Genomic DNA, 25,411 nt, shown 5'->3' with positions numbered 1-25,411 from the left:
CAGCTACTATCAGCAAGAAGCATGCAGCAAGGTGATGGAGTGTGTCAGCCATGTAACTTAATCTGCTTTCATGGGTTAGAGTGTCTTGCTGAGTGAAATTTATATGAGAATGCTGCGGCGAGTCATTTTAATGTTCACAGTCAAATATAAATATAGACCAATCTAATTAAATTACACAAACCCTTTTATATACCGTATATAAATGTTATACAAGGCAATTGGGCAGAGAAAAATGTTAATAAAGAATTTAAATGTGTGCCTGTGTGTGTGTGTCCGTGCCTGTGGTGTGTGTGTGTCCGTGCCTGTGGGGGTGGGTGTGTGTGTGTGTGTGTGTGTGTGTGTGTGTGTGTGTGTGTGTGTGTTGCAACACACACACACACACACACACACACACACACACACACACACACACACACACACGGGCCCTTTGCTCACTCCTTTACCTGATTCGGTAAAGGAGTGAGCAAAGGCCCCGGTACGGTGTTCATTTTAGGACATCCTCAGATCTCAGACTCAGGTGTCAGACTCAAACGAAAAAACCTTTTCAGAAAGAAAGTTGTCAGCGATAACGTTGCCCAGATGAGTGGAGCTGTTGACTAGCTTTCTGAATTAGCTAAAGTAGCTAGCAGCTTTTACACGGCAGTTCGTGATTTTTTATTTTTATAGTAGAAACAGTATGCAGTAGAAACAGCAGGAAACAACAGTCTATGTTCATAAACGAGCCAGGGGGTTACTAAAGGAAAGAAATCAAAACAAAAAAACCTCATGTCAATATTTTGTAAAGCTTACTTGATATCAATATGAACAGCAATAAAATGTGACAATCTGCTCCAAAGCTTCTTGGTATATTGGCAAGACCAAAATAAATAAAGAATAAGGGAACTCGTCAACTCTTCTTTCAACAAGACGTTGAGAGTACACCCGCTGCTTTATCGTACTGGTCTTGATATGTTGAAGAGATTTGTTGGGAAAAGGTTTGGCTATTGCCACACAAGTTTTTTTTTTTAACCAACAAAGTTAAAAAGATCTCTTTCAAACTGCTCCACATATTTTACCCAACTAACCATTACCTGCAGAAAATGAATAAAGACATTGATATCAGCTGTACTTTTTGTGGAGATCTAAATGAAACACTGGTACATTTATTTTGGTCTTGCCAATATACCAAGAAACTTTGGAGCAGATTGTCACATTTTATTGCTGTTCATATTTACCCTCAATTCACATTACTTTGGGAAAATGTATTGTTTGGATTCACTCAATATGATAGAAAGTTTTATTCAGAGTATTATGTGATACATTTAATAATTATTTTAACCAAATTTTATTTACATAAGTCAACGTTTTTGAAAAAGAAGCCACGCTTTTTGGAGCTGGTTTCCAATATTAAACAATACGTGTTTTCCATATCTGAATGTACAAACAAAAAAGTTGTTGGATCATATGACCTCAGTTATCTTTACAAAATATTGATATGAAGTTTTTTGTTTTGTTTTGATTTCTTTCCTTTAGTAACCCCCTGGCTGGTTTATGAACATAGACTGTTGTTTCCGGCTCTATATCCACTCCTTTCAATAAAGCTTGATTAAAAAATAAAAAAAAAAAATCACGAACTGCCGTGTATTCACTGTAAAAGCTGCTAGCTACTTTAGCTAATTCAGAAAGCTAGTCAACAGCTCCCTCATCTGGGCAACGTTATCTCTGACAACTTTCTTTCTGAAAAGGTTTTTTTTCTGAGGCTGAGAGAGGTTTTTCTGACAACTTCATTCTGAGGATGAGAGAGGTTTTTCTGACGCTGAGGCCGTTTCGTTTGAGTCTGACACCTGAGTCTGAGATCTGAGGATGTCCTAAAATGAACACCATACTACGCCCCGGGGGAAATGTGTGGGTGAGTTGTGTGAGATTGGGAAGGAGGGGTAGAGGTAGCAGACCACACTCTGCCATCAAAAGAGTGGGTGGGAAATCAACGGAAAGCGAAAAGGGGAGGGCGAGGAATGAGGTGGATGACTCATTGGTAGCAAAAGTTAAAGCGAAAAGAAAGAGAGGAATGAGCTAAACAAAAGACAATATGAAGCCACTCCAGTGTGGTTACAGCAATTCACCTCCCCTGTGTCACTGTCTCTCTTTTCCCTCTCTCTCCCACCTGCAGTGACGTACGAAACTCGCAGTGACGTCCAAAACTCTAAACATCTTTAAGTGAATGACTCCTTGAGAGGCTACCTACCTCTCTCTTTCTCTCCCCCCCCCAAATCTTTATCAAAGAATCAAAGTGGATATCCGTCTGGAGTGCTTATTAAATAGGCTACGGATAATCAAGTGCAGGACAAAAAAGTGTAACAACACGGGACCCGGATACAACAAAAGACTGAATCAACAAAATGAGGTTCGTGGTAAATCCATAGGGATGAGGGGACTGAGAGAAGGGCCTCTATGCAATCATTCATTGGATGACCAAATCAAACCTCCTCATTGTAATCAGCGTTGAATATTTATGCGTACCAAACTGTGTATATTCTCATCTGTTACACAAGGGTATAGCACAGTTGTCTTCTGGGACATTAGGACACAATCACAGCTAACAGCAATATCCAGCCTACAGCACTGCTGCTGGGTTAACAAGTAATACTATTGGATTATTACTTGGAAGTACGCAATTATTTTACCTTAACAGTCATTCTCCGCTGTCTATCACTGAGCCAAGAGCAAGGGTTCCCTGTATCTGTGATATAATGCAGCGGTTCTGTTACATATGAGTGCATAGACAGGCCTTTGGAGATAATTAGACAATAGCTTATCTCACAAACAAACCCGACTGGGTCACTTTAAGGCCATAACACATAAAGTGTCAAAGTGAGCTGTGTTGCCCCTAAAAATAGCCTGTGTGAACTAATGAAAGGTTATGAAACCTCTTCTTAGCTCTAGCCCTCCCCCCATCTTCAGAAAATACATACTGAAGGCACTCAGCCAATCACATTCATCCTAAACAATATTGAGCAGGTGATGCACTCAGCCTGTGTAAATGAATGCTTTTTGTGTGAACAGAGAATTCTTATCAAATAAAATGTTGTAATGAGTAGACTGAGGGTGACCCCTGCTGGTGGGAAATGGTAACTGCATGTACCTCAAGCACTAAGAGCAAGGTTTTCTAGAAGAACTACTGTTTGCCTCAGGGAAACTGAAGCCTCCAGGAAAAAAAGATACAGAACCCCACAACAAAGTTAAATAAAACATTTTTCAGCATTATACATAGTATGTACCAGCTTGTTTCAGAGCTTCACTAAACCTGTATCACACTTACATTAGGGCTGCAACAAACCATTATTTTCATCATGGATAAGTCTGCCTATTGCTTTTTTACATTAATCGACTATTTAGATTAGAGGTGCAAAGATTAATTGATTAATCGATTAGTTGTCAACTATTAAATTAATCGCCAACTATTTTGATAATCGATTAATCAGTTTGAGTCTTTTTTTATATATAGTACGATTTCTCTGATTCCAGCTTCTTAAATGTGAATATTGTCTAGTTTCTTCTCTCCTCTGTGATAGTAAACTGAATATATTTGAGTTGTGGACAAAACATGACATTTGAGGACGTCATATCGGGCTTTGGGAAACACTGATCCACATTCTTCACCATGTTTTGACATTTCATAGATCAAACAACTAATCGATTAATCGGGAAAATAATCGACAGATTAATCAACTATGAAAATAATCGTTAGTTGCCGCTCTAGTTTAGATAATAAAATGTCAATAAATTAGAGAAGGAATGTCACCATTCCAAAGCACCCAAGGTGACTGACCAAAAGTCCAAAACCAAAATATATTCAATTTGCAATGATACAAACAAAGAAAAGCAGTACATTTCAGAAGCAAATGTTTGGAATTTTGAAATGACACTGAAAGTACTTGATTAATCCACTAATTGTTTCATCTCTAATTACATTTGTGAAATAATTAAGGTCTAAGAAGCCATTTTTTATTTTTTTTTATCTTGTTGATTCAAGCACTGCTTTAACACATAATATGATATTGTAAAGATGGAGATCATCAAAGGCTCCGTAGGGTTGAAGAGTTGAAAACATATAGCACACCAGAACCTGCCAAGAAAATCCTTTGAACTGTCTCGCAGAGGGACAGCAGCGGCTTTGAACACAAAGGATTGGAAAGAGGAAAAAGGTTTGTTTTTATGTTTGTTTGTTTAAGTGTGAACCCACAAAGCAGTTTATGCCATTTCAGGAACCATGAGAGATTAACAAAATGAACAAAAACCTCAAAGTCAAAGTATGGCTGGGCAATATATCAATATTACATCAATATCGTGATATAAGACTAGATATCGTCCTAGATTTTGGATATCGTAATATCGTACAGTGAAGTGATGTAATTTTCTGAGTTTACCAGACTGTTCTAGCTGTTCTATTATTTTAGATTATCTAAAATCTAATTGTGAAGATATTTTGTTAAAGCAACTCGTCATTAAGGTATTTGCTAAAGAATATCCTGACATCTGATTTTCTACATATCGCTCCGGCCTAAGTGAAAGCCATTTGGAGTCATTTAAATAGAAAGAAAGAAAATAAAAAAAATAAAAAAACATCTGCCAAGGTTGTGATTTATTTAAAGGTTTTGGTGCAAATTAGCCTTTGCTTTACACATTAAATGACACACTTTAGTTTCTATCTATCAAATGCTTTTTTTTTTTTTTTACATAATCTTTGAGATTATATCACATTTAAATCTTGACTATGGTCAAACTGTTATTAAATGTAGGTCCTTGGCTCATTGTAAATTTGCAGAGGGCATCAGGTACCCAGCAGCAGGTCAACAAGGGCGATCAGATTTTGTTTGAGAGAATGGTTTCCCCTGAGGGTAAACTGCTGCTAGAGCCAAGAGTCTGACCTCTGTCTGCACATATATAGTCTATATCCTTGACGTTCCACTTCCGGGATTGCTCCGTTGCTGCTGGAAAATCCGCCAGATTTCACTCATTTAGGCCGGACAACCGTTGCCTTGGGTTTCCTTTGCGTTGGCATTTTAAACTCCGGTCGATTCATGAGGACTGTGGTTAACTGCTCCTCAGATCTCTGCAGGGTAAATTGAGACAACTAGCTAGACTATCTGTCCAATCTGAGTTTTCTCTCGCACGACTAAAACAACTTTTAAAACGTACACGTTCCACCAAAACAGGTTCCTTCCGAGCCTATTTTGCAGTTGCACCGTGGCTTTTCTCCGGTGCTTAGCACCGCACAAGACGATTGTGATTGGTTTAAAGAAATGCCATTAAACCAGAGCACGTTTTCCTCCCATCCCCGAATGCTATGTGGAGTAGCCAGACTCTCCTCCAGCGTGCTTTGGAGGAGGGTCTGGCAAAGCGAGACTAGCACATATATAACCAACTTGACATCTGTGAAAGGAGCCCAATCAAATGTTCCACCTCAGCAGCTACGTAGAGTAACACTACATGGTAGAAACCATATTACCCATTTGCACTAGTCATTTCAAGTTCATTAACTTCTATAATCACCCAAACAGGGAAGAAAAACAGGTAGATATATCTATCAATCTATCTAATCATGTAGGACTGAGACAAAAGATGTAGAAAATATGTCACCACTTCCTGTTAATGACTACAGCATTCCAAAGTGAGATGTCTCTGGTGATGTCACAAGTAAAGCGGAAATTATTCATCATTTGATACATCAGCATGTCAGTCAGTGTGTATGTCAAAGGGGAGCTTTGGATAAAGGCGCTATGTATTCCATTTGTCTTTCCACACACAAATCTGCCCGGCTAACTAGCGTTTGTTTTCCCTGCATATCACTCAAACACCATCAACCCTTCAAGTCAAGTCCAAATAATGACTTGACAGAATCAATTCTCTATCATCCCCTACATCAGTACTTCCCCCAATACAGTGAGCCAGATGTTTCTGTCGGCGCCTGCAGGATGATTAATGATGTGAATCATGGCTAAAATTGTTGGAAAGATACGACTGGCACCAAGCAGTAAGTATCAGATTAAGTATAATGAACAATACACGCACGCAGTCAAGTACCTTGGTTTCACTATCCTACACAGAGCAGTGTGTTAAGTAATGCAGTGTTGCCCACAATGGCAGTGGCCATGGCATTTTGAGAGGATTATTCACCTTTAATCAAAGACGACCGTAGGATTCGGTGTATACAAAGCCTTTGTGTGTCCTATTTCATTTCCCTGAAAGGCCCTGCAGCACAGTACACAAAGGCAGTGCGTTATAATCATCAAATAATAAGCCCTGTGTTTTGGCTGAACACACGGCAGACAGGTGTTTGCAGTACACACAGGAGACTTCATCTGTGATAGAGAGGTAGGCTGGGTTGTGCATATAATCATCAACGTCCATAAATCTCTACTTATACTATGCTGCCTCATATCACATAAGCTAAACATAGCAGGTATAATGGGATTCCAGCATGAACAAAGGTAAATATTTCAGGTCTAAAACCAGGGTGTTTGATGTCTGCATATCCAGTTTGGCATCATCACCTGATACCAATCAGGTGGTGGTGGGGGGGCAAAATGCATCCAATGAAAAGAAACAGCTCTTTCCTGCAATAACAGGTTTGTAACAATTGTATATTGTCTACACTATTATGAAACAATGACCTCAAAGTATTAGATCATTAAATAATATTACTCATTAAATCTTTTTTTTATCCATCATGAGCCTGCATTTGCTGTATATTGTGACAACACCAAGCACAAGCTTTGACAAAACCAATTGTTGTGTATGCGATCAAAGGAGACAGACTGTGTTTAACACACGCTCCTCTGCCTTTTTCTTTTCTCATGACAACAGGACTTTTGAAATAAAAAAACAGATTGAAAAAAAATGGTCAAAACTGCACGGCTTCATCTTTCGCAACTCTCATAGATGAATTGACAGAAAAGCACTTGTTATCTTTTGCTGTGTTTCTACCAGGGCAGAAACTCAAATGGTACATCAGCAAAGCACACCACAAAAAAAGGTCCACTCACATCAAGGCCAAACTACGACAACAACAAACAAAACAATGTCAACCCTTGAAAGGCCAAGTCTTTAGAAGGAGAGAAATTAAACGTCTGGTTGAATCAACCTAGCTGACATCACCTTGCACTGTGAATAAATGGAGTTGGTCACCTTCAAAATTGTACACAGCCACATTAATGGAAGGTCATCACTACAAGGCAAAGTCAAAGCAAAGCCAGCAACTAGCAGTGCATTGAGGTGTAAGCTAGTAAGTGACTATACTGTATAGAGTCACTCTGTGGCTTCGCTCTGTCTGCTCTCGCAAATTGAATTTGTAGTGGATAATGACAAATTCTTACTGTGACTAAGCATGACTGATTGCATTTTCAAATAACCCTAAAATACTATTACAGCAGACCATATTTCTCACTCCTGGTGTTAAGATTGACGTGAAGTATGACTTAAGTGATATAAATGGGAGCCATCAGTCTCTTTACATTACTGCCTAGAAATTCAGTAGATGTGATGTAACTGATGTCATTTGCAGGAAGCACTTCGGAAGCATAATATAGTGTGGGCAAAGCTCACAGCTCTGACACATACAGTATACAATAAGTCTGGTGATTTAAATCCTAAACCATCCTGACACATTTCATTTTGTATCACTAGTATCGATATAACTGCATCTGAGTTAGATTGGACTTGGTTTCTACGACTAATATGCAGTCAAGTTGCCCAAAATAGTTACCACATATACAAAAGTACGGTATATAAGACGACAGTTCAAAAGCACATTTACAATTACACATTTTATGTGCAGATTATGTTTACTGTGTATTAAAAGAATTAAAGAACAGCAGCATTTGTTTTCAGTTAGTAACCAAAGTCTTACAGGAAGCATTCATCTACTCAGATCTTACTACACAATGAAAACAGTTAAACATAGGAAAGGTAGCTATTTACTATTAAGTACTTGAACAGTCATTAGCTGTAACATGCCGCCCCAATGCATCACAACAAGAAAACTGAGAGCTGCAGCTTCAGCCTTGTCATGAAATTTACCTTGCTCGGGATTCTCAGGTTCTCTACAGGACTGAGGTCTGCCATGCTTTCCTGTGGACTTTTCAGGCCCTGTCAAAATAAGAGCAACTGTTAGATTTCAAAAGCCCCAAAAAGTCAATTAAGCTTAACGGTTTTTACAGGTGTAAGTTACTGCTCCCGTTGTCACACAGTTTGCTATTCATCAGCACACTACTGCATGCAGCAAAAAGTGGAACCGACGGGCAGATTTCTGAAAGCGATATGCTTTGTTGTATACTGGTGAACCAATGACTAACATTATTGCAGTGAAAGCTGAGAGCTTCCCTAACCGCCCAGTGTTCACTGTTGTGCCCTGTTGTTGTGATGGTCTTAAGGTAAACTCTCACAACGGGCCGCGGGTATAACTGCCACACTACACGTGTGTTTTCTTCACGTGGGGTAAATAGTTCGTGATGCAGTCGTTAAATAAGCTGCTGTTACTCGGGTTGAATGTGCCCTTTAATGAGCCAAACGAACGAGCTGTCAAATTAGCCAGTTAGCTTAGCTAGCTAGCTAGCTAGCTGTCCTGCTAGCTACCTGCAGCTGTAGAAACAAACGGCTAGCAGCTCGGTTTGTGTTAGACCTGCTTTGCTCACCTGTCGGGCCATAAGAGACTTGATTTTCTGCATCGTAAATCCAACTTGTATTAGTGGACAAATAAATGAATAAAGTTACAGTTTTGTTTTGTTGTCAACGATGCGCCTCCATCACTACGAGAAGGAAGCCATAGTTAACCGTCACGTGACTGGTACGGAACCGGTAAATTCCAAAGCATGCTGGGAAATGTAGTTTTTAATGATGTGGCGTGCTTGTGACCTACTATCAGACTCCCCTGTGTAAAATATTTGGATTTAATTTAAAATATAATTTGTTCTGTACAAAGGAATAAGATTATATTCAAAAGTGGTGTAAAGCATTAACATTATGATATCTGTATTGCTGTCTTACACCACTTGATGGTAGTAATTTCACATCTCAAAATAGAAATAAAATAGAATATAAGACAGTAATGTTTATTTTGCCCTGCAAAATGTTACTCTACTTATCTGTTCTATCAGTCACCTGTAGGTATCAAGTGAGGCCTTTTGACATGTCGCAGAAGGAAAAGCACAAGTGTAAACAACAAAATGAATTATGTGGGTTATGGTATGGTGGGTGCTGAGACCCCTGTCACACTGCACGGATTGGCTTCACTTGAATAGATCAGATCGTTAATGTTATCAGCATCACCTGTGCTTGTCAAAATGTCAGCTGTGAAAAAGGCCTAATTTTTTCCACAGGTTATACTGAAGTTACCTTAATTGACCTCATTACATAGCTGTATACACTTTTCTATATTCATAGCCAGTATTGGAAAGTAACTAAGTTAATTTAGTCAGTTACTGTTCTTACAGAACAATGTTGAAAACATATGATCATCTTATAAAATATGATACATGGTTATAGATTCAACTTCCCAACAGTATAAAGTAAATCAAATTTGCTTTTCTTAAACCTGCTACAACATTAAAATTTTGCTGAAATGTTAGTGCATCAATAAAAATAACCCAATGGTATTATTTATTGGATGTAATAATATCACACTGACAATGGCCATTGTTCTGCATAATCAGTTTTTGTACTTTTTTTTTAATGCAGTACTTTTAATGGAGTAGCTTATTCTATAAGTTAAGGATATGAGTACTTGTTTCACAGCTGTCTGTATCTTCTGTATGCTATGAGACACTTTGTTGTTTATACTGTAATCAAGTACATATAATTTAGTCTCAAACAGGTTAAGGTTACCAATATATAACTTTAATATATAACACAATTTTTGGTGTGGCTGCATTATTTAGCAAACCACTTTTCCTTCTGTGATAATGTCATCATGTCATGCCATCCGCAACTCAGTGCCATGTAGCTCCATCTCTGCCAAGTCATTTAGACCCAGCTCTGCATTGTAAACTGTTCAGAATAATTACAAAAAATGACACATGCAGACCCATTCAGCCTGTTTTGTAATTGCCCCCTGGGTGTTATTTCGAGCAGCACTTGCTTAAAAGCAGGCAGCATGCAGCAGACAGCAGGCACTGTGAGCTCTAGTTCCTGTTTAATGATGCCTCAGGCTATTTCCCAGTCAAATGAAGGTGAGGTAACTCTCCTTAGGTGAATTTATTCCACTGTTGTTTGTTAGGCAGTCATCCACAGTGAGGAGCCTCCCTTAAAGCATACACTGAGACGGAACAGATGGCAACCCCTACCCGGAGATGCCACCACAAAGACACTGCACACTTAGTCGGTCAGTTCATCAGCTATAATTAGAGATTCAATAAACTGCTTGTTGTTTTGCAGGGGAGCATCATGATAAGCAGCACTTTATGACTCAGTATGAGGTTCAGGTCTTGACAATTTATTATCAAGGGAACAAGCTAAAAAATATACAAGTGCAATTATTTGTCTTGTTAGCATATATTGGCAATGTTATAAAGTAACATATTTGTGTAATATGTATCATTCAAAGTCACCAGTTTTCTCTAGAAACAAACCACATGGGTGCCAAATCAATTCAAATGTATAGTTTTAGGAGTTTTAAAAGTTTCAATACTAGATTGTAATTTGGGTATGTTTTGTGTTACAGCATTTGACATGAATTTCAATGGAAGCACTCACCACAGAAGTGACACAATGGGGACAACAAAACACAAAAAGCTGAATCTAGCAGAAAGCAGACTGCTGCCTTTTAATGGTACATCCAAGGTGGAAAAATAACAGAAACAATTCTGACCTCTATTTTTTAAACAAAACACTTTTGTGTCTGGTATGTATTAACTCTCTTTTACATACACACACGCAGAAAAGAAAGCACACACATTTTCATCTACTCGTGACAAGTTGTCAGCAGGAGCAGGTGGAGGGCACTCTGCCACATGCTGAACCATCCGTCTGTTGCTGCCTGTCTTCATATCCAGCCAGGTACACAGCATACCAATGCAACAAAGCTGAGAGAAGCGAGCACTCTGCAGCAATTTGGACACAACAAATACAACTCAAACACTTGTGAGGGGAGAGATCACAGCCAAGACATTGGACAAAGACTTACTGTGAGGCAGCAGACATCTTTGCTGGCTTCAGCTATTTATTTATTTTTCTAAGGATCTGTGATTAAGAAAATGTTCATTTCAAGCCCTGACAAAAATGAAAAAGACAAAGAAGTGCAAATATAAATGAAGAAATGGCTAAAATTAAGGAAGCAGAATAGTAAACAGTTATATCTTTAATAAAGTACAAAACAAACATGTGAATGCAAACTGTACAATCATTTTTTATAATATAGTAACAATAATTTATGAATCATTATTCCCATGTATTGTTTCTATTCAGCATTTCATTATATCCATGTTGAGCAGGGGGAAAATGCTACATTTGTGAAAATGGGGTTAAGTGTTTCTATAAATAGATTGGAGCAAAACATAGAAATAGAATAATATTTATAAAGAATCTGGAGTATAATCCATGTACAATATTTACAATTAAACTAAAAATATTTCATACAAGAAATGCATTCATTATAATACTTGTCTTGCAAAACAGACTCTCATTGGCAGGACTGTTAAATTAGAAGCATATTAGTGAAATGGCAAATAAAACCTTAGTATTCAAAATTATACATATGCTTTGAATAGTTTGGGTACCTTGTCGGTACCTCATAATATTATCTAACTTACTTGGTGTAATATGACCTGAAGTGATCTTAAGTTTTGAACGACAAAGGCAAACCAGTTTCAAATACAGTTATACTTTCACATAAAAAACAAATTTCAAGGCATACTTACACTTTCATCTCACAAATGTCAGAAAAGGTCATTTAACATCTGTCCTAAACTCTGGACAGTAACAGTGCACGATCAGGTTGTGTACTCACACAAGTTTCCATCCTCCCTTGTGCAAAAAAAATAGGCCCGAAAAAAACTGTGTTCAAGGCTTTGATAACAGAGAATAAAGCTACATAGGAGTCTTCAAGTGAAATCACTGTGAGTTCCATCTCAACTCTCCAGCTTATTACTTAAGCAAACTGTGACTTGGGGTTTCAGGAACATGTCTGATCACATCGTAGATGGTGGTGTGCATATCCTGAACTGACTCGAGGCGAGACAGGGATCTGCACGATGCCTGCAGGACAGTTGCATAGGAACATTTAAAAACCACAAGCAACTTTTCAACAATAGACAAAAAAGCTGCTTCATCACTGAATCCATGTCAATATACAACATGGTAAATACCTGTGCAGATTCCATCTTCCCAGGTATGGAGACAAACTCGTAGATGCCAAAGTCTTCTGTTGCATCTTCATGACCTGTTGATAGACAGGCTTATATATCAGACCAGTGCATTCAGTACCTATTTTGAGTCAAACTTTACAGTAACATAATGAATGTAATGACACCATAAAAGCTTTTCAGCTGGACTCAATGAGATATCCTGACCTTGTTTACTTTTCTGCTTTAAATTCATATAAATATGATGTGGACAAACTGTACTCTATATTTGAGGGCGGGTGGGGGGGGGGGGGCTTGACAAGCAGGTAGAAACATCTGTGAAAGGTGACCTATTATATACTGTTTTTTTAGATTTATACTTGTCTGTTGGAGCGCCTGTCTCTTCAAGCCCCCCTCCCATAAAAGCCCAGTCTGCTCTGATTGGCCAGCGTGTTTCCGCATCTCAGTTTCTTGGAATCTCCACTGTTGTTGTACTCAGCATGGGGGTTGGCCCAAGCAAAATTACATAATACGTCTTCATAATAGCAGGCAGCGCCAATCTCTATTGTCTCCCAAAAAATTAAAACCGGAAATGACGGAACATCTCTCCAGACCTAGTAAACAGAGAGCACGCTGTCATCAGTCATTGTTTTCATCAGTGTTGATAGTAGTCAAGAAGATTGTAATATATTGTTGTCATTTCTCGCTGAACGGAAGAAAATACGATGTCTAGTAATAAGAAGATACTGGCGTTGTCAGCTCCGGTTTTCTCGTGCACTGATTCGCTAGTCAAGGGGGTTAGGGATATAGGCACTCCACCAGTCAGATTGGTCATTGAGTCTGACTGCCCACTGGCCGATTCAACAAGTCAAATCGGCCAAAATGAACGCCGACGGCTCCTCCAACTGACGACGGCACGGAACACACCGAACAGACTCGAGTCCGATAATCAGGTTGGTGTGTCAGCGCCTTTACTCGTTGCAGCTGGAGACTGACTGACTGTAAGTATATAGCAGGACTTTGTACCATGACAAAATACCAAAATACCAAATACTACACAACTGGACATGTTCCAGCAGTAATGTGAGCAACATCGGCTGCTAAGATTATCGCTATCTGACGTTAGCATGCAGCTACTTAACAGTAGGCTAACGTTAGATTGTAATGGAATAGAGCAGCACTTTCTACCTTTAAAAATTGCAGATAAAGGCTTTTTAACCATATACGACACAACAGGACATGTTCCAGCAGTAATATGACCATTATATTACAATTGGGGAGACATGAACAACATTGGTAGCCAAGATTACAGCTTCTCTAGTGTTAGCATGTAGCTACAGTACTTGTGACAATAAACACTGCAGTAACGTTAGCCTAAAAAAAACGCTTTAGTAGCCTGCCTGGAGCAGATGACCAATCATAGAAACCCAGCTCTGTGTGACGTGACACAAAGCCGAGAGTAGAAAACAACATTGAAAGTGGAGTGTTCAAAACATTGGGAAATTTGCTCACAGGGTTTTCTCTGAAATACGTTTTACCTCATTATTTGAAGCTTTGGACATGTTTAACATAAAAATCCGACATTGTAACATTATAGATCATATGACAGAAAATACGGAAAAGCATAATAGATCACCTTTAACAAGCAGTAGCTTACCTGAACGATGTGGTCGTTTCTCCTCTGAAAGGGGTCTACCAAAACAGGCAAATAACACTGTTAGTTGAAGCATGTACACTACTAAAAATACTATTGTTCATGTCTGTATTCATTTCATATACAAGGCTCTTACCTGTTGTAAATGCTCATAAGCACTGTTAAAAGAGACAGATTGAAATAATTATTTATAAATACAGAAATGACAAGTTCACGCAAATGCAGTAGACACTTTGCCCTGGTTAGCTTCAGTTTCACTGACATTTGCAAGCGCTTTACATATTTGATTAACCTCAATGTGTAAGATCTCAGTGCAGCAAGCCGTTGGTGTTATCTTATGTATCTCAGCGTTCAACTTCAGATTTCAAACATGGAACATGTTAAACAGATTGCAGGACTAACTGTGAGGGATGATCTCACATTATTAACAAGAACTGCTGCTAGAAAAACACCTCTGTCAAAGCAGCAGGATAAGACATTATCTTACCTCTCTTAGGATGGCAGGTTCTCCTGAGGAAGAACAGCAGTATAAAGCCAATGAAGAACAATGAGCAGACAGTAATGGCTGCCAGAGGGGAAACAGAGCTGCCCTCCTGGGTGTGCTTCTCTTTCCCTGTAAACAAATACAGGAGGGACAATAATATTAACCCTTATTGTTAGCCAAACTGGCTCTTGGGATGGCAACTTGGGTCCAGACTGTAACAACTCAACAACTATTAGGTTAGTTGGATTTCCATGAAATTCTGTACACACATTCATGGTCCCCAGAGGATGAATCGTATTGGCTTTGGTGTCTCCCTGACCTTCCCTCTAGCACCTCCATGAAGTTGAATTTTTATGTGAAAAATTTTGACTTTCAGATGGATTGATGTTCTTATATTCAAGGTCTCTACCCTAGAAGATATGTTTGAATAACTTTGGTGATAACTTTTCTTCTAGCTCCATCATCAGGTCAATTTGGATTTGCCCAATACTTTGTTTAATGACCGAATACCTGCAAAACTAATGACATTCCCATCCGCCTCTGCTGTAGATTAGCAAATAATAATTAGCATATGTTAGCATGCTACTAGGCTTAACTAAAATACGACCTGTTAGCATGTTAGCATTGTCACCATGGTATGTTAGCCTGCTCATGTTAGCATTTAGTTTAAAGCACCAGTGTGCTTAAATCCAGCCTCATACAGCAGCTAGCGTGGGTAGTCTTATTAAAAGGTTAGTCATGCGAGGATTCTTTGGTAATGTCCGTAAGAGATTTTGATGTCAATAAAAAATGGATTCTGTCATGACTTCTGTTGACTCAATAAACACATTACAAATCATAGCCAGTATCAGCAGTATCCATCAGCAAGCCTTTCTCAGTATCACCTAGACAACATATCAATGTCACATTCGGCACACAGAAACTCCACATGCTATAAAACTTAGTCAACAAATACAACAGCTGTTATCCACTGTTTACTTTCCCAGCCACTGAACTTTAATACAGGCTGCAGGCACTGGAACCTAGCAACAGTTTCATAATAACCATGTAAATTTCATGGTATAACCTGGTTTCACTTTTTACCTGTTGTGCACACACTGCCCCGTATTTTAATACCTACATGTTCCCAAATCTGGCCATGGTGGTTGTCATTGTCAAGACATATCTCTCATAGCTCATAAACCTCTTCTGCTTTTGGCATGACACGCTGTTTACCGAGTGTTTATCTCAGAGGATTCCCAAAATCTACCCACGCTCCGCTCTTTCTTGCCATGTTCCACCCTCTACCCACCTGTTCCTAAGCTGGCCACCACCAGTGTGAACTGGGCCTCGTCCTGCTTTTGGGTCACATTGTTGAAGGCACGGCACAGGTACTCTTCAGCCTGGGCCAGTCTATAGGAGAGCACCTCCAGCCGCGGGCCCTCAGTGATGACCTGGGTGGCGTTGCGGCTCTTAGCGATCCAGACGTAGCTGTTGGGTGGGTTGGAGTCAGCCTGGCATTCAAAGAAGACCAGCTCTCCAGGGTTGATAGTGAACACTTCTCCTGTTCGCAGGCCCTGGCCTGAGTTCACCTCCAGGTTGTAGGGGCCATCTGCAGGGGCAAGGGTGGGTCAGGGAACATGTTTGCTTCTGATATGGCGCTTATTATACAGAATGGTTATGAAGTGTCTCTTGTTAATGCATCATGGGGCAGCAGCAGCCAAAATATTCTGATTACAAGGTCATAGGTTGGATCCACAGTCTAAACAGTCTTGCCCTTAAACAAGTCACTTAACCAACCAAACAGCTCCAGTGGAGATGTTATAACAACATACAGAAATACTTTCCAGAAATGTTTTAGTAGTAGTTTAAGTATGTGTTAATATAATTTGGTACACTTTTGGCAAATGAGATTGTAATTAATATGAGCAGATTTGTTTCATGCTAACAACAGTAGTGTCTTCCTACGGCATGTTTAAGCCATGTAGTTAAGTAAGATATTTGTTTTAATAGTCTGTTACGATAGACTTCACTGCGTGACATAACACAAGTAGCCTTAGTGGCAATCCAGACATTGTAGTTCTATATTATTCCTTCACAAAGAAAATTGGTGTCCTTAAAGATTGGATTTTTCCTCATTTGTTTAATTAAGGCATTAAGATCAATTTCCTAAAGATGATTTTTTTATTCCTCTTTTTAGTCAACTTAGGGTGTCCTAATTTGTTCACATGACTGTATATCCTTTGCGTCAATACAGAAACATCAGTTTTGTTCAAATCAAAACATATTCAAATGAATTCATTGAATGATTATACATATGTTCTTGGGTACACCCTCAGACTCACAAAACCTGGCCAGTTCATCAGTGTATCTACACACTTTATGGAAGACCAGAGGAGCTCTGTGACATTAGTCTGCTCCCATGCAAATACCCGTAACAGTCACAGTCAATGTTTTCAGTTGTCAGAAAGTAGTCTGATCTAACAGACATTTATATGACCTAATACAGTGCAAAGAGAGCGCATAAACTAAAATAGATGTATTTTTGATATTAGTACAGTAACGTGACAAACACACCGTACAGTCAAATGTTTTTGGAGAAAAACACAAAATACACTGTACAAAATAATTGAAAATTAAACTGCACAGGCTATTCTGACCCTGTAGTGTTAATAGATCTGGTTCCAGTGTGTGTCAAATTAAAAAGATTTATATGTGTAAGAAATGGCACCTACAATTTTTAGACTTATTTTGTCTGCATGGTTGTCTTTATAGTATTTCTCTGTTTGGTTCATTTAGGTTTATCCTGCCTAATTTTACAAGTTAACAACAGCTTGTAAAATGAAGATCGCACCTGCCATGTTGGAGATTTTGGCACCAGGGAGGTAAAACAAAATCTGATTCCAGTCCCTGTAATATTAGCCGAGCATTATAGACTTCTATTTGCTGTAAATTATCATTTCTGGTGTTAATAGTAGCTACTTTCACATAAAATAATTGATGAAAGTCAGAAGCATTTTATTATGCCAGACTTTCTGAGCTTGAGAAGCAGCTGGCTATGAGACTTTTATGTCCTTTGTATTACAAAACACTGAAGATTACATTCTCACAGGAAATGAGCCACATTGGAATTCTATGGGAACTAATTGGATACTAGATGTGCAGTTGCAGGTGGTCTTGGTGCAGGGACAGCGAAGTAAAAGAAGAATCAGATATATCTACTCACAATAGACATTGAGTTCCACGGCCCTGCTGTGCTGACCCTGGCTGACAGCGTTGCTGGCCACACAGTGGTAAGTTCCCTTGTCGTCTTTTCTCACAGGATTGATTAACAATGTAGAGTTGTCTTGGGAGAAGTGGTATCTGTCACTGGGGCCAAGTGCGACATTGTCCCTTAGCCAGTGGAACACAACTCTTGTTCCTCTTTCGACAGAACAAGTCCAGGTTACGTTTGCCTTGTCCTCAACAACTGCATATGATGGCCTCTTCTCAATGACAGGAGTGGACACAGGGACTGAGGGGGGGGGAACAAAGAATTCAGAGCTGAATCCATAGATGACATACATCTGGTCATTATGACATGTGATAGGAAAACACTCACCATCCACTGTTACATGCACAGTTCTCTCCTCCTTTATAACCAGTCCTGTCTTGTTGTGAAACGCTATGTTGAGTTTCAAGTAGTAATCCCCTTCATTGTCCTGGTTTAATTTCAGGATTAGCAAAGACACATTGGGTTCTCTAAAGAGCAGGTGGTTGCGATACATCATGTCAGGGATTGAGGTTTCTTTGGTAAACGTCACCAATGTGGTTCTGCTGCCGCTTGGCCTGGTGTAGGACCAAGTTCCCTGGAGCTCAACGTCATCCAGTGGGAAGCGAGTCTCAACAGACAGGAGCATTGACTTCCCTTCAATACCATGATGGACAGATGAAGGTATGTGGATTAACTCAGAGCTGACTTCTGAGTTGGTGAAGTTGGCAGGAAAAGGAAGAGGAGGAGAAGAAGGGAAACAAAAAGAGTTACTGCACGATCGCTGTAGGGTAACTTGTTGATCATGATTTAGAATAATTAGGTCATTTTAGGGTTGTACGCACGCGGTGCTTCCATGTCTATAGACTGTCAGTAAGTTACTGAGTGTTTCCGTTCCCTAAGTGTCCGTTTTCCCCTGTAATTTAAAAAAGGTTTGGAGATTGATGCCACAATTTAGGTTACCAATATCCCATAGCTATTTAAATGTGAAAATGTTCATGTCAATGTTCTTGTCAACATGTATTCAGTGTTTCTCATTAAACCCAAACTAAATAATTATTTGGGGTTAGCATTCAGGTAGGGTGACCCATGTGCATTTTCAGTGGCAGTGGAAATTATTTGATAAAATGTGTTAATCCAGCATGTCCTCTTGTAGTTATTGAGAAGGATTATGAAATGTGATGAAAAGCTATCTGTCATTTCAGCCTGCAATAATTTACTTTTTGCAGCGCAACAAGCTGTAAACACAACATTGACATATTTATAAAATTGGTATGGCTAATGTGTTAGCAAACAGTTGCCTATTGCCCATTTGTAGTTGTGTTTCTTGCCACTGGAAAAAATCCAGTTCCAATATTCCCTCTCCTTTTAGCTCTGTTTAAGTCTCCACCAATTCCTGAGAGAAATATCTGGCTTTTCAGCTGCTAAATTCACCAGCTAGTCGCTAGCTTTGTCTCTGCCATTTGTTGCTGAGCAGGTAGCATACAGCCAGTTTTTTTTCCACAGAAAAAGCTGCCTGCTGTGTCCGGAAATGATGCAGATGAGAGTAGTGATAGTGAACCAAAACAGTTCTTGGAAGTAAAACCAAAACAATGAGCTGAAAGATAAGCTAAAACTCTCTATACAATGGTAATGCTCTGCTGGCTTGTCACTACAAGAGATCCCTTTCACATTACACATAGTTATTCTGTCTTAAAAATATTGATTAATGCAGCTTTAATAAGATAAGACAATACAATCCTACAGTACAGTAAGTGTATACCCAACAAAAATATAAATATCTACTGTATGTTGGGTATACAGATACTGTTTACTAATACAAGTATGGTTTAGTCAAGTATGCCACTTCACCAACAATGGAAAATACGTAAGACTTAGACATCCTTTTGTACATACCGTATGATAGCAACCATAACACAGATAAAAAACCTATTTAATATATATTGAAACATATATGGCACATATCAATGCTGCATTATGGCATTAATTATTAGGGCATGACAATAATACAATTATGATAATTTAATGACTTGCATTGCTGTTATGATATGATTATATTTTGGCATTGTTTTACAAAATGGTGTACTCCAAATGAACAACTTGAAATAATTTGTAGTTAAAACTTAGCTAGAAAATTAGCTGCAAACTAAAACGGATTTTGCATATATTTGCTATATTGTAAATTACAGTATATCGACATTGGAAAAACATTGATAATCATATTGTGCTATTGATTAGATGGAGTGATGGTGAAAATATGAAAGCAAAACAGGGCCATTTTCATTTAAAGATGAATCCAGTTTTGTTGTGTCCATCTAATCTCATAATGTATATCCTAGTATTCAAATTGCCCAGGTCCTGAAACTGTAGTGAGTTAATATTTACCCAGCTCAATACTGAGTGTCATTGTTGTCACACAAGGACGAGGCCTGTCTCTTTGATACCAACTCGCAAACCAAGCACTTGGGCTGTCTGAAGTAACAAACCGTTGATCTATTGCACCTTGCGGTCTGTTAAAGCACCAGCTTGTTGCCATGGTGGTTTATTCGCTGGTAACCAGCTAAAAAACAACTTGGAATAAAAACACAGAGAGTAGGAGTTGTGGTTGTTTTTCAGCACCTATTGTCAGTTCAACTGGAAGTTTTGATCTTATATATATATATATATATATATATATAACGATAAAAGTGCTTACTCAGTATGTTGTACAGTTAAAATTACCATTTTTTCTATATTACATCCCTGAGATCAATCATTACAGAAATATCATATCAGATCTACGACCTGATGGGTTCATTTGAGAAGATTTTTTTAACATCTTCACTTTCTGGGTATTTTCTTGACAGTTTGAAGTCAAAAAGTGAGGGAATGTGTTTGGATGCCAGGTTGAGTTAAGCGGCAGCATGTGAGTAGACAGTTACTGCGAAATAAACACACTACAAACCTCTCACTTTTCTCTAACTTGTGTCCCTTTGTCTCACTTCTTCGTTTTTGGATGAGGTTGAAAAAATAATTATCTATATGATTTCACACCACTTACTGTATGTATGTTATGTCTCATGCAATAAAATCCTGAATGAAAATGGGAACCTCAGAAAAGTGAGTTTCATTCTCTCCTTCTAAAGCAATTTTCTCTTCATTTTTTTCTCACCCACCCCTCTGGCCAATTCACACTTCCTCCTTGGGGACATCCAGCTGGTGTCAGCCAGGTCCCTGATGACCCATGTTCCTTATCACAATAGATTAACTGTGTGTCTGGTGTCATGTCCTAAATAATGCAGATACCCAATTGACACAATCCACTCTTACAGGCTGCAGACCAGATTCTGTGTGTGTGTGTGTGTGTGTGTGTGTGTTGTCAGTAGCAGGAGTGTGCCTGTTTTTACACCAGCTGTGATCCGGCGAAAAGGCAAAATGAGGAGTGTGCTGAGCCCGCTCCTTCACTGTTGTCCCCATACAACACAGATATTGTTGTGGTGTTACCGACAAGATTACAGTGACAATGGCTTTTGAGGAAAGAGGATATCTTTATTTAGTGGACACACACACACACACACACACACACACACACACACACACACACTCAAACTATTGTGTGGAGACCCACACGCACCTGCCTCTTGTCACCCACACACACACACACACATCCAAGTTGTTTGGATACTAAATAAAGTCTCCCAGTGCATGTCCAAACGCCACCATCTTCTCTCCTCTTTCAGATAAGACATAGTTCCCCTCAAAGAGGGTTGACGATGAAGCAGGTGAGAGTCCATGTTTTAACTGAAAAATTTCTGTTAGATTTATCTGGTCATGTGAGGGACGTGGGTCGTCTGTTATCACTGAGTCACTGAGCTGTGGCCTAGGTCACTTCTTCTTTCCACTGACAAGCTCCATATGTATTTACTTACTATATAGCAACAGTAGAAAAGCTAATCCTGTAAAGTCACACGGCAATGACTATGGAAAGAACATGCAAAACAAACCAAGATACAAGAGACTCTAAAAGGAACGCTTTAAAGACTCAAACTTACATTGAAAAAGGCTGAAAAAGAATAGGATACTTCAGTGTAAAGAACTTATTGACCAATGTATAGTTTTGCCCGAAATGTTACAATATTAGACTGCAGTTTAACTTTTTAAAATACAAAAATATATAGTTATTGTCCTTGAATTCACTTCACTGCTTTTAATTTTCCAACCCAGTTTCATTACTGCATCTCTGACTTGAACCCTTTCAATAAATAAAGGATTTCACAAGTGAACATTTTGTTACTGTGCACCACAAAAGAAAAACTTCCCCAACTCAGCCTCAGTTTTACCCTGCCAACCAAGCAAACACAGCAACCACAGTAACTGCTATGGCTGCACCTACGCAACACTGACAACTCAAGCAAAACATCCCTGAATGCTCACCTGTTAGGATGAAGAGAGCAGAGCAGACATAAAGCGCTGTTCTTCCTGTGGCCTCCATGGCATCTTATCCTCTAGGGATATTTCTGACGGGCAGGCAGGCAGGGAGTGAGGGATGTAGGAAGGAGGAGAGGAGTGGAAGAGAAAGAGGTGGAGAAGGAAGAGGAGGAGATAAATGTGACTGGTTGTGGTGACAACATTTGCCAGGGAAATAAGAGGAGCTAGCTTTAGACTACATGCAGCTAGGCCCCTCCCATGTGTGACACCAGGAGGAAGAAGAGGTCCACCTGGCAGAGAGACAGCACAGCATGGTCCTCACACACACACACACACGCACACACACACACACACACACACACACACACACACACACACTCAGATGCCCTAAGGCTGAGGGGTTCACTCTGGTGAGTCTTTACATTATAATACACCAGCTGTCTGCTGCTTCAGTCACCTCAGGCTGTAAAACAAAGAAAAGGCAGGCAGACAGAGAGCTTTTGACCACTAACGTCTCTCGGTTTGGTTAAGTTACAGAACCATCAGCGGTCAGCAATCAGCTTCTCGTCAGTAATGGTTTTGTAGTCTAGAAATTAGAGGACAAAAAGACAGAGATACTGATATTGGGGTAAACATACAGGGACATGTTGTTCTGACACTGACATATGCCTTAATGACCTTTCAAAATGCCTTTAAGTTACAGATTCATCGAGACCAGAGAGACATATAATGACGTCATTTTTAAATCATTTTCAGCCCTCTGGGAGACATTGTGAAGGAAACATTATTTCATGACAGAAAAGCAGAGGGAAACCTGTCGTTGTATCACTGCAAAAAAAAGTCTGTATACAATTTCATTTTCAAATGATTTCCTGTTATAATCAGTGCTGGCCATTAGTGAAATCACACCCAGTCAAAGGTTTGTCTCAAATTGTAAACAACAGACACAACATAGTCACATGTTTAACACTTAGACACTCACTATGTCGCCTCAGTGACTTGTTTAGCACAGTTTTTTTCTGCATGGTCATGCTCTGAAAGGATGTGGTGAAACTTGGGCCTGAACTGCACAGGGAATGAATTAGGCCATTGTAGGTTGTGTAAATGAGTGCCCAGTTTGGTGATGGCACCATTAAATACACTGATTATTTTCTCCGCTGTCAAGTACTCGATGGGATGCCCATTTACTGAGAAACCTGATAAAACTGAGGTTTTGTATCAATACAGTATTTGTTAGCCAGAACACATGATACACAGCAAAATTGAAGGGGAGTCTATTTATGTTGTGGTAAACACATTTTGGTCTCAACATTTCCAAATTATCTGTTAAATGTTTTAAAGAAAAGTGAATAGAAAATCTGTAAAGTTTAAAGTTAATATTAAGACTCATAGTATTTTTGTACCTTCACTTTATGCGGCAGGCTCTCTGCACAGAACCTGCAAGTTTCCTTTTCACCTTTAGATGGGGTCAGTGCATTATCTATAAGTCTGCCAATGGTTAAAAAAAAAAACTGAGCTATACAGCCGGACGTTACAGTAGGTTAAAGGGTTAGTTTGTACTTGTTAATCATGATTAACCTTTTTGACTTGTGACCCTTGAAATCAAAGCTATGTTTATTAACAATCCCTGTGTCCCAGGTTGCATAATGTCTATGAGTTTCAACAGTTTTGATGAGTTTGTCTCAGCTTTAAAGGACAATTCCGTCGCAAAACGAACCTAGGGGTTAATAACGGATGTGTACCCACTCGATCGCTCTCTGGGACATGTTTTCATGCTAATCGAATGTGTTTGTAGCTTGAAACAAGCTAGCGCGGACCGCTGATTAGCTTCAACGCTAGTATTCGGGGAACAGGGAAAGTAAAAACAAATTGCTTATTATACCACTAAAAAGGCTCAAAATATCACCACACTTCAATGGTAGCATAATGAGGGTCCCTAAATGATACCGAAGCATTGAGAACATTGTAAGTGTACAGACAGTTTATTAAAAAAAAAGTTTAGAAAGACAGTAGCTCCCAAGATGGCGGCCGCCTGTATACAAGAATGTGACTTTATAATCTGTATTTTTAATAAACTGTCTGTACACTTACAATGTTCTCAATGCTTCGGTTAACATTTAGGGACTTAGGGATTTGTTTTGTACATAAACTGATGGATAAAGCGTTAATTTGTGGGTTAGGAAATTATCTCACTTCTTAAACTAAATAAACCATTTAAAAAAAGACATTGTATTATCTGATAGCTACATTGTCACAAAGTCAAAAACTGCTGCTGAAAACACAAAGTTTGAAGATACATGGTTTTTACAGCACCATATGATTCCCTTCCCAGTAGTTGTTTGGATTGAGAATTTAACATCCCTTCAACATGAGTCGCTCCAGATAAGAGCACTGACTAATGACAACAGCATTACAGCACATCATGAGAAATGTTGTGTTTTTTTTATTCAAAATGGATCAACATATTGAGATAGACAAACATAGCTTAGCTAATGGCTGGGTTAGGAAGTTATGGCTTACACTGTGACCTTTTGACATGACAACCACTGTGGTGAGTGATGAGGTAGAAAGGTAGATCCACCCTTGAGCTAAGAAAATATTTAATGGGGTCAAGATGATACCGATAGCTAATATTTCATACACAAATGTCCTTGACAGCAGTTTGGATGTTCAGTTGTGACAGGATGACAGAAGGTTTCACATGTCTGCTCAGTGAGATTTTGCAATCCCTGAACCCTGTCCCCGTCAATACTCTTCCTCTTACATTATTACGTATCAAACGATCAACAGGAGCTATCTGACATATTTTATTAATCTGGTCTGGCCTGGCACTGTACATCCAGTGAGTTATGTTACATATTGAATGGCCTGGTGTGGCCTTTTTGGACCGTCCTACAAAAACCATGACACAGCAGCTGAGTGACACACCCACACACACAACCTCAAATGGGGGCCCTCTTGCTATGCTAAAATGTGTCACATTTTCCATTTTCAGCCTCCCAGCCCATGTCTTTGACTGTTGACACACTTCACCACAACTCTCCCCCTCTGGACTGTTTGCCTCCCGCCGCCTCTTGCGAGACCTCATCCTCATCATTTTATCTTGTTCTCCTTATTCTTGTAGCACTAAATACTTTTCCTACTGATGATTTATTCCAACCTAAACTCCTCTTCACTCCTTTTCACCTTGCCTTTGCTCCTGTTGATCATTTTCACTCCTCCTCAACCCCTGTATTTGTCTTCTCCTCTACTCCAATATCTTCTTCTCTTTTTGATCCTTCCTCTTCTCCTCTTTCATTCCACCTCTTCTCTAGCAGCCTTGG

At 39.2% G+C, this 25,411-nt stretch overlaps 2 protein-coding genes across 5 annotated transcripts in view; both read right to left on the bottom strand.

The window, feature by feature from the left end:
- Nucleotides 1-8,822, bottom strand: part of vps50 (VPS50 EARP/GARPII complex subunit) — a 118,862-nt gene extending 110,040 nt beyond the window's left edge. For all 3 annotated transcript variants that reach the window (XM_078267279.1, XM_078267280.1, XM_078267281.1), the window contains exons 1-2: nucleotides 8,673-8,822; nucleotides 8,059-8,127 (exon numbers count right to left, since the gene is read on the bottom strand). In XM_078267279.1, the coding sequence (XP_078123405.1) occupies nucleotides 8,059-8,127; nucleotides 8,673-8,705 (102 nt within the window). In that variant the 5' untranslated portion in view covers nucleotides 8,706-8,822. The remainder of the gene's footprint in view (nucleotides 1-8,058; nucleotides 8,128-8,672) is intronic.
- Nucleotides 8,823-11,314: 2,492 nt separating this feature from the next.
- hepacam2 (HEPACAM family member 2) lies at nucleotides 11,315-22,259 on the bottom strand. 2 transcript variants are annotated; one of them, XM_078267862.1, is made up of 9 exons: nucleotides 22,095-22,259; nucleotides 18,033-18,392; nucleotides 17,658-17,945; nucleotides 15,744-16,043; nucleotides 14,456-14,581; nucleotides 14,105-14,126; nucleotides 13,951-14,006; nucleotides 12,339-12,412; nucleotides 11,315-12,228 (listed from the first exon to the last, which is right to left on the bottom strand). In XM_078267862.1, exons 1-9 carry the CDS (start codon nucleotides 22,150-22,152, stop codon nucleotides 12,118-12,120), a joined length of 1,395 nt encoding a protein of 464 aa, XP_078123988.1. In that variant the 5' UTR covers nucleotides 22,153-22,259; the 3' UTR covers nucleotides 11,315-12,117. The 2 variants fall into 2 exon arrangements, with proteins under 2 accessions (XP_078123988.1, XP_078123990.1); XM_078267864.1 differs by having other exon boundaries at nucleotides 13,972-14,006; nucleotides 22,095-22,257.
- Nucleotides 22,260-25,411: the final 3,152 nt, after the last annotated feature.

The sequence above is a fragment of the Sander vitreus genome, chromosome 14, assembly GCF_031162955.1.
Source record: "Sander vitreus isolate 19-12246 chromosome 14, sanVit1, whole genome shotgun sequence".
Lineage (NCBI taxonomy): Eukaryota > Metazoa > Chordata > Actinopteri > Perciformes > Percidae > Sander > Sander vitreus.
This window is presented reverse-complemented; position numbering and strand designations above follow the sequence as displayed.

Excerpts from the sequence above, each read along its gene's own strand:
- hepacam2 (XM_078267862.1), bottom strand. The coding sequence starts at position 22,152 with ATGGAGGCCACAGGAAGAACAGCGCTTTATGTCTGCTCTGCTCTCTTC. Across the intron at positions 16,044-17,657 it reads CGTGGAACTCAATGTCTATT|ATGGCCCCTACAACCTGGAG; the intron begins GTGAGTAGATAT and ends TTGCCCCTGCAG. Across the intron at positions 12,413-13,950 it reads TAAGCTACTGCTTGTTAAAG|GTCATGAAGATGCAACAGAA; the intron begins GTGATCTATTAT and ends GTCTATCAACAG.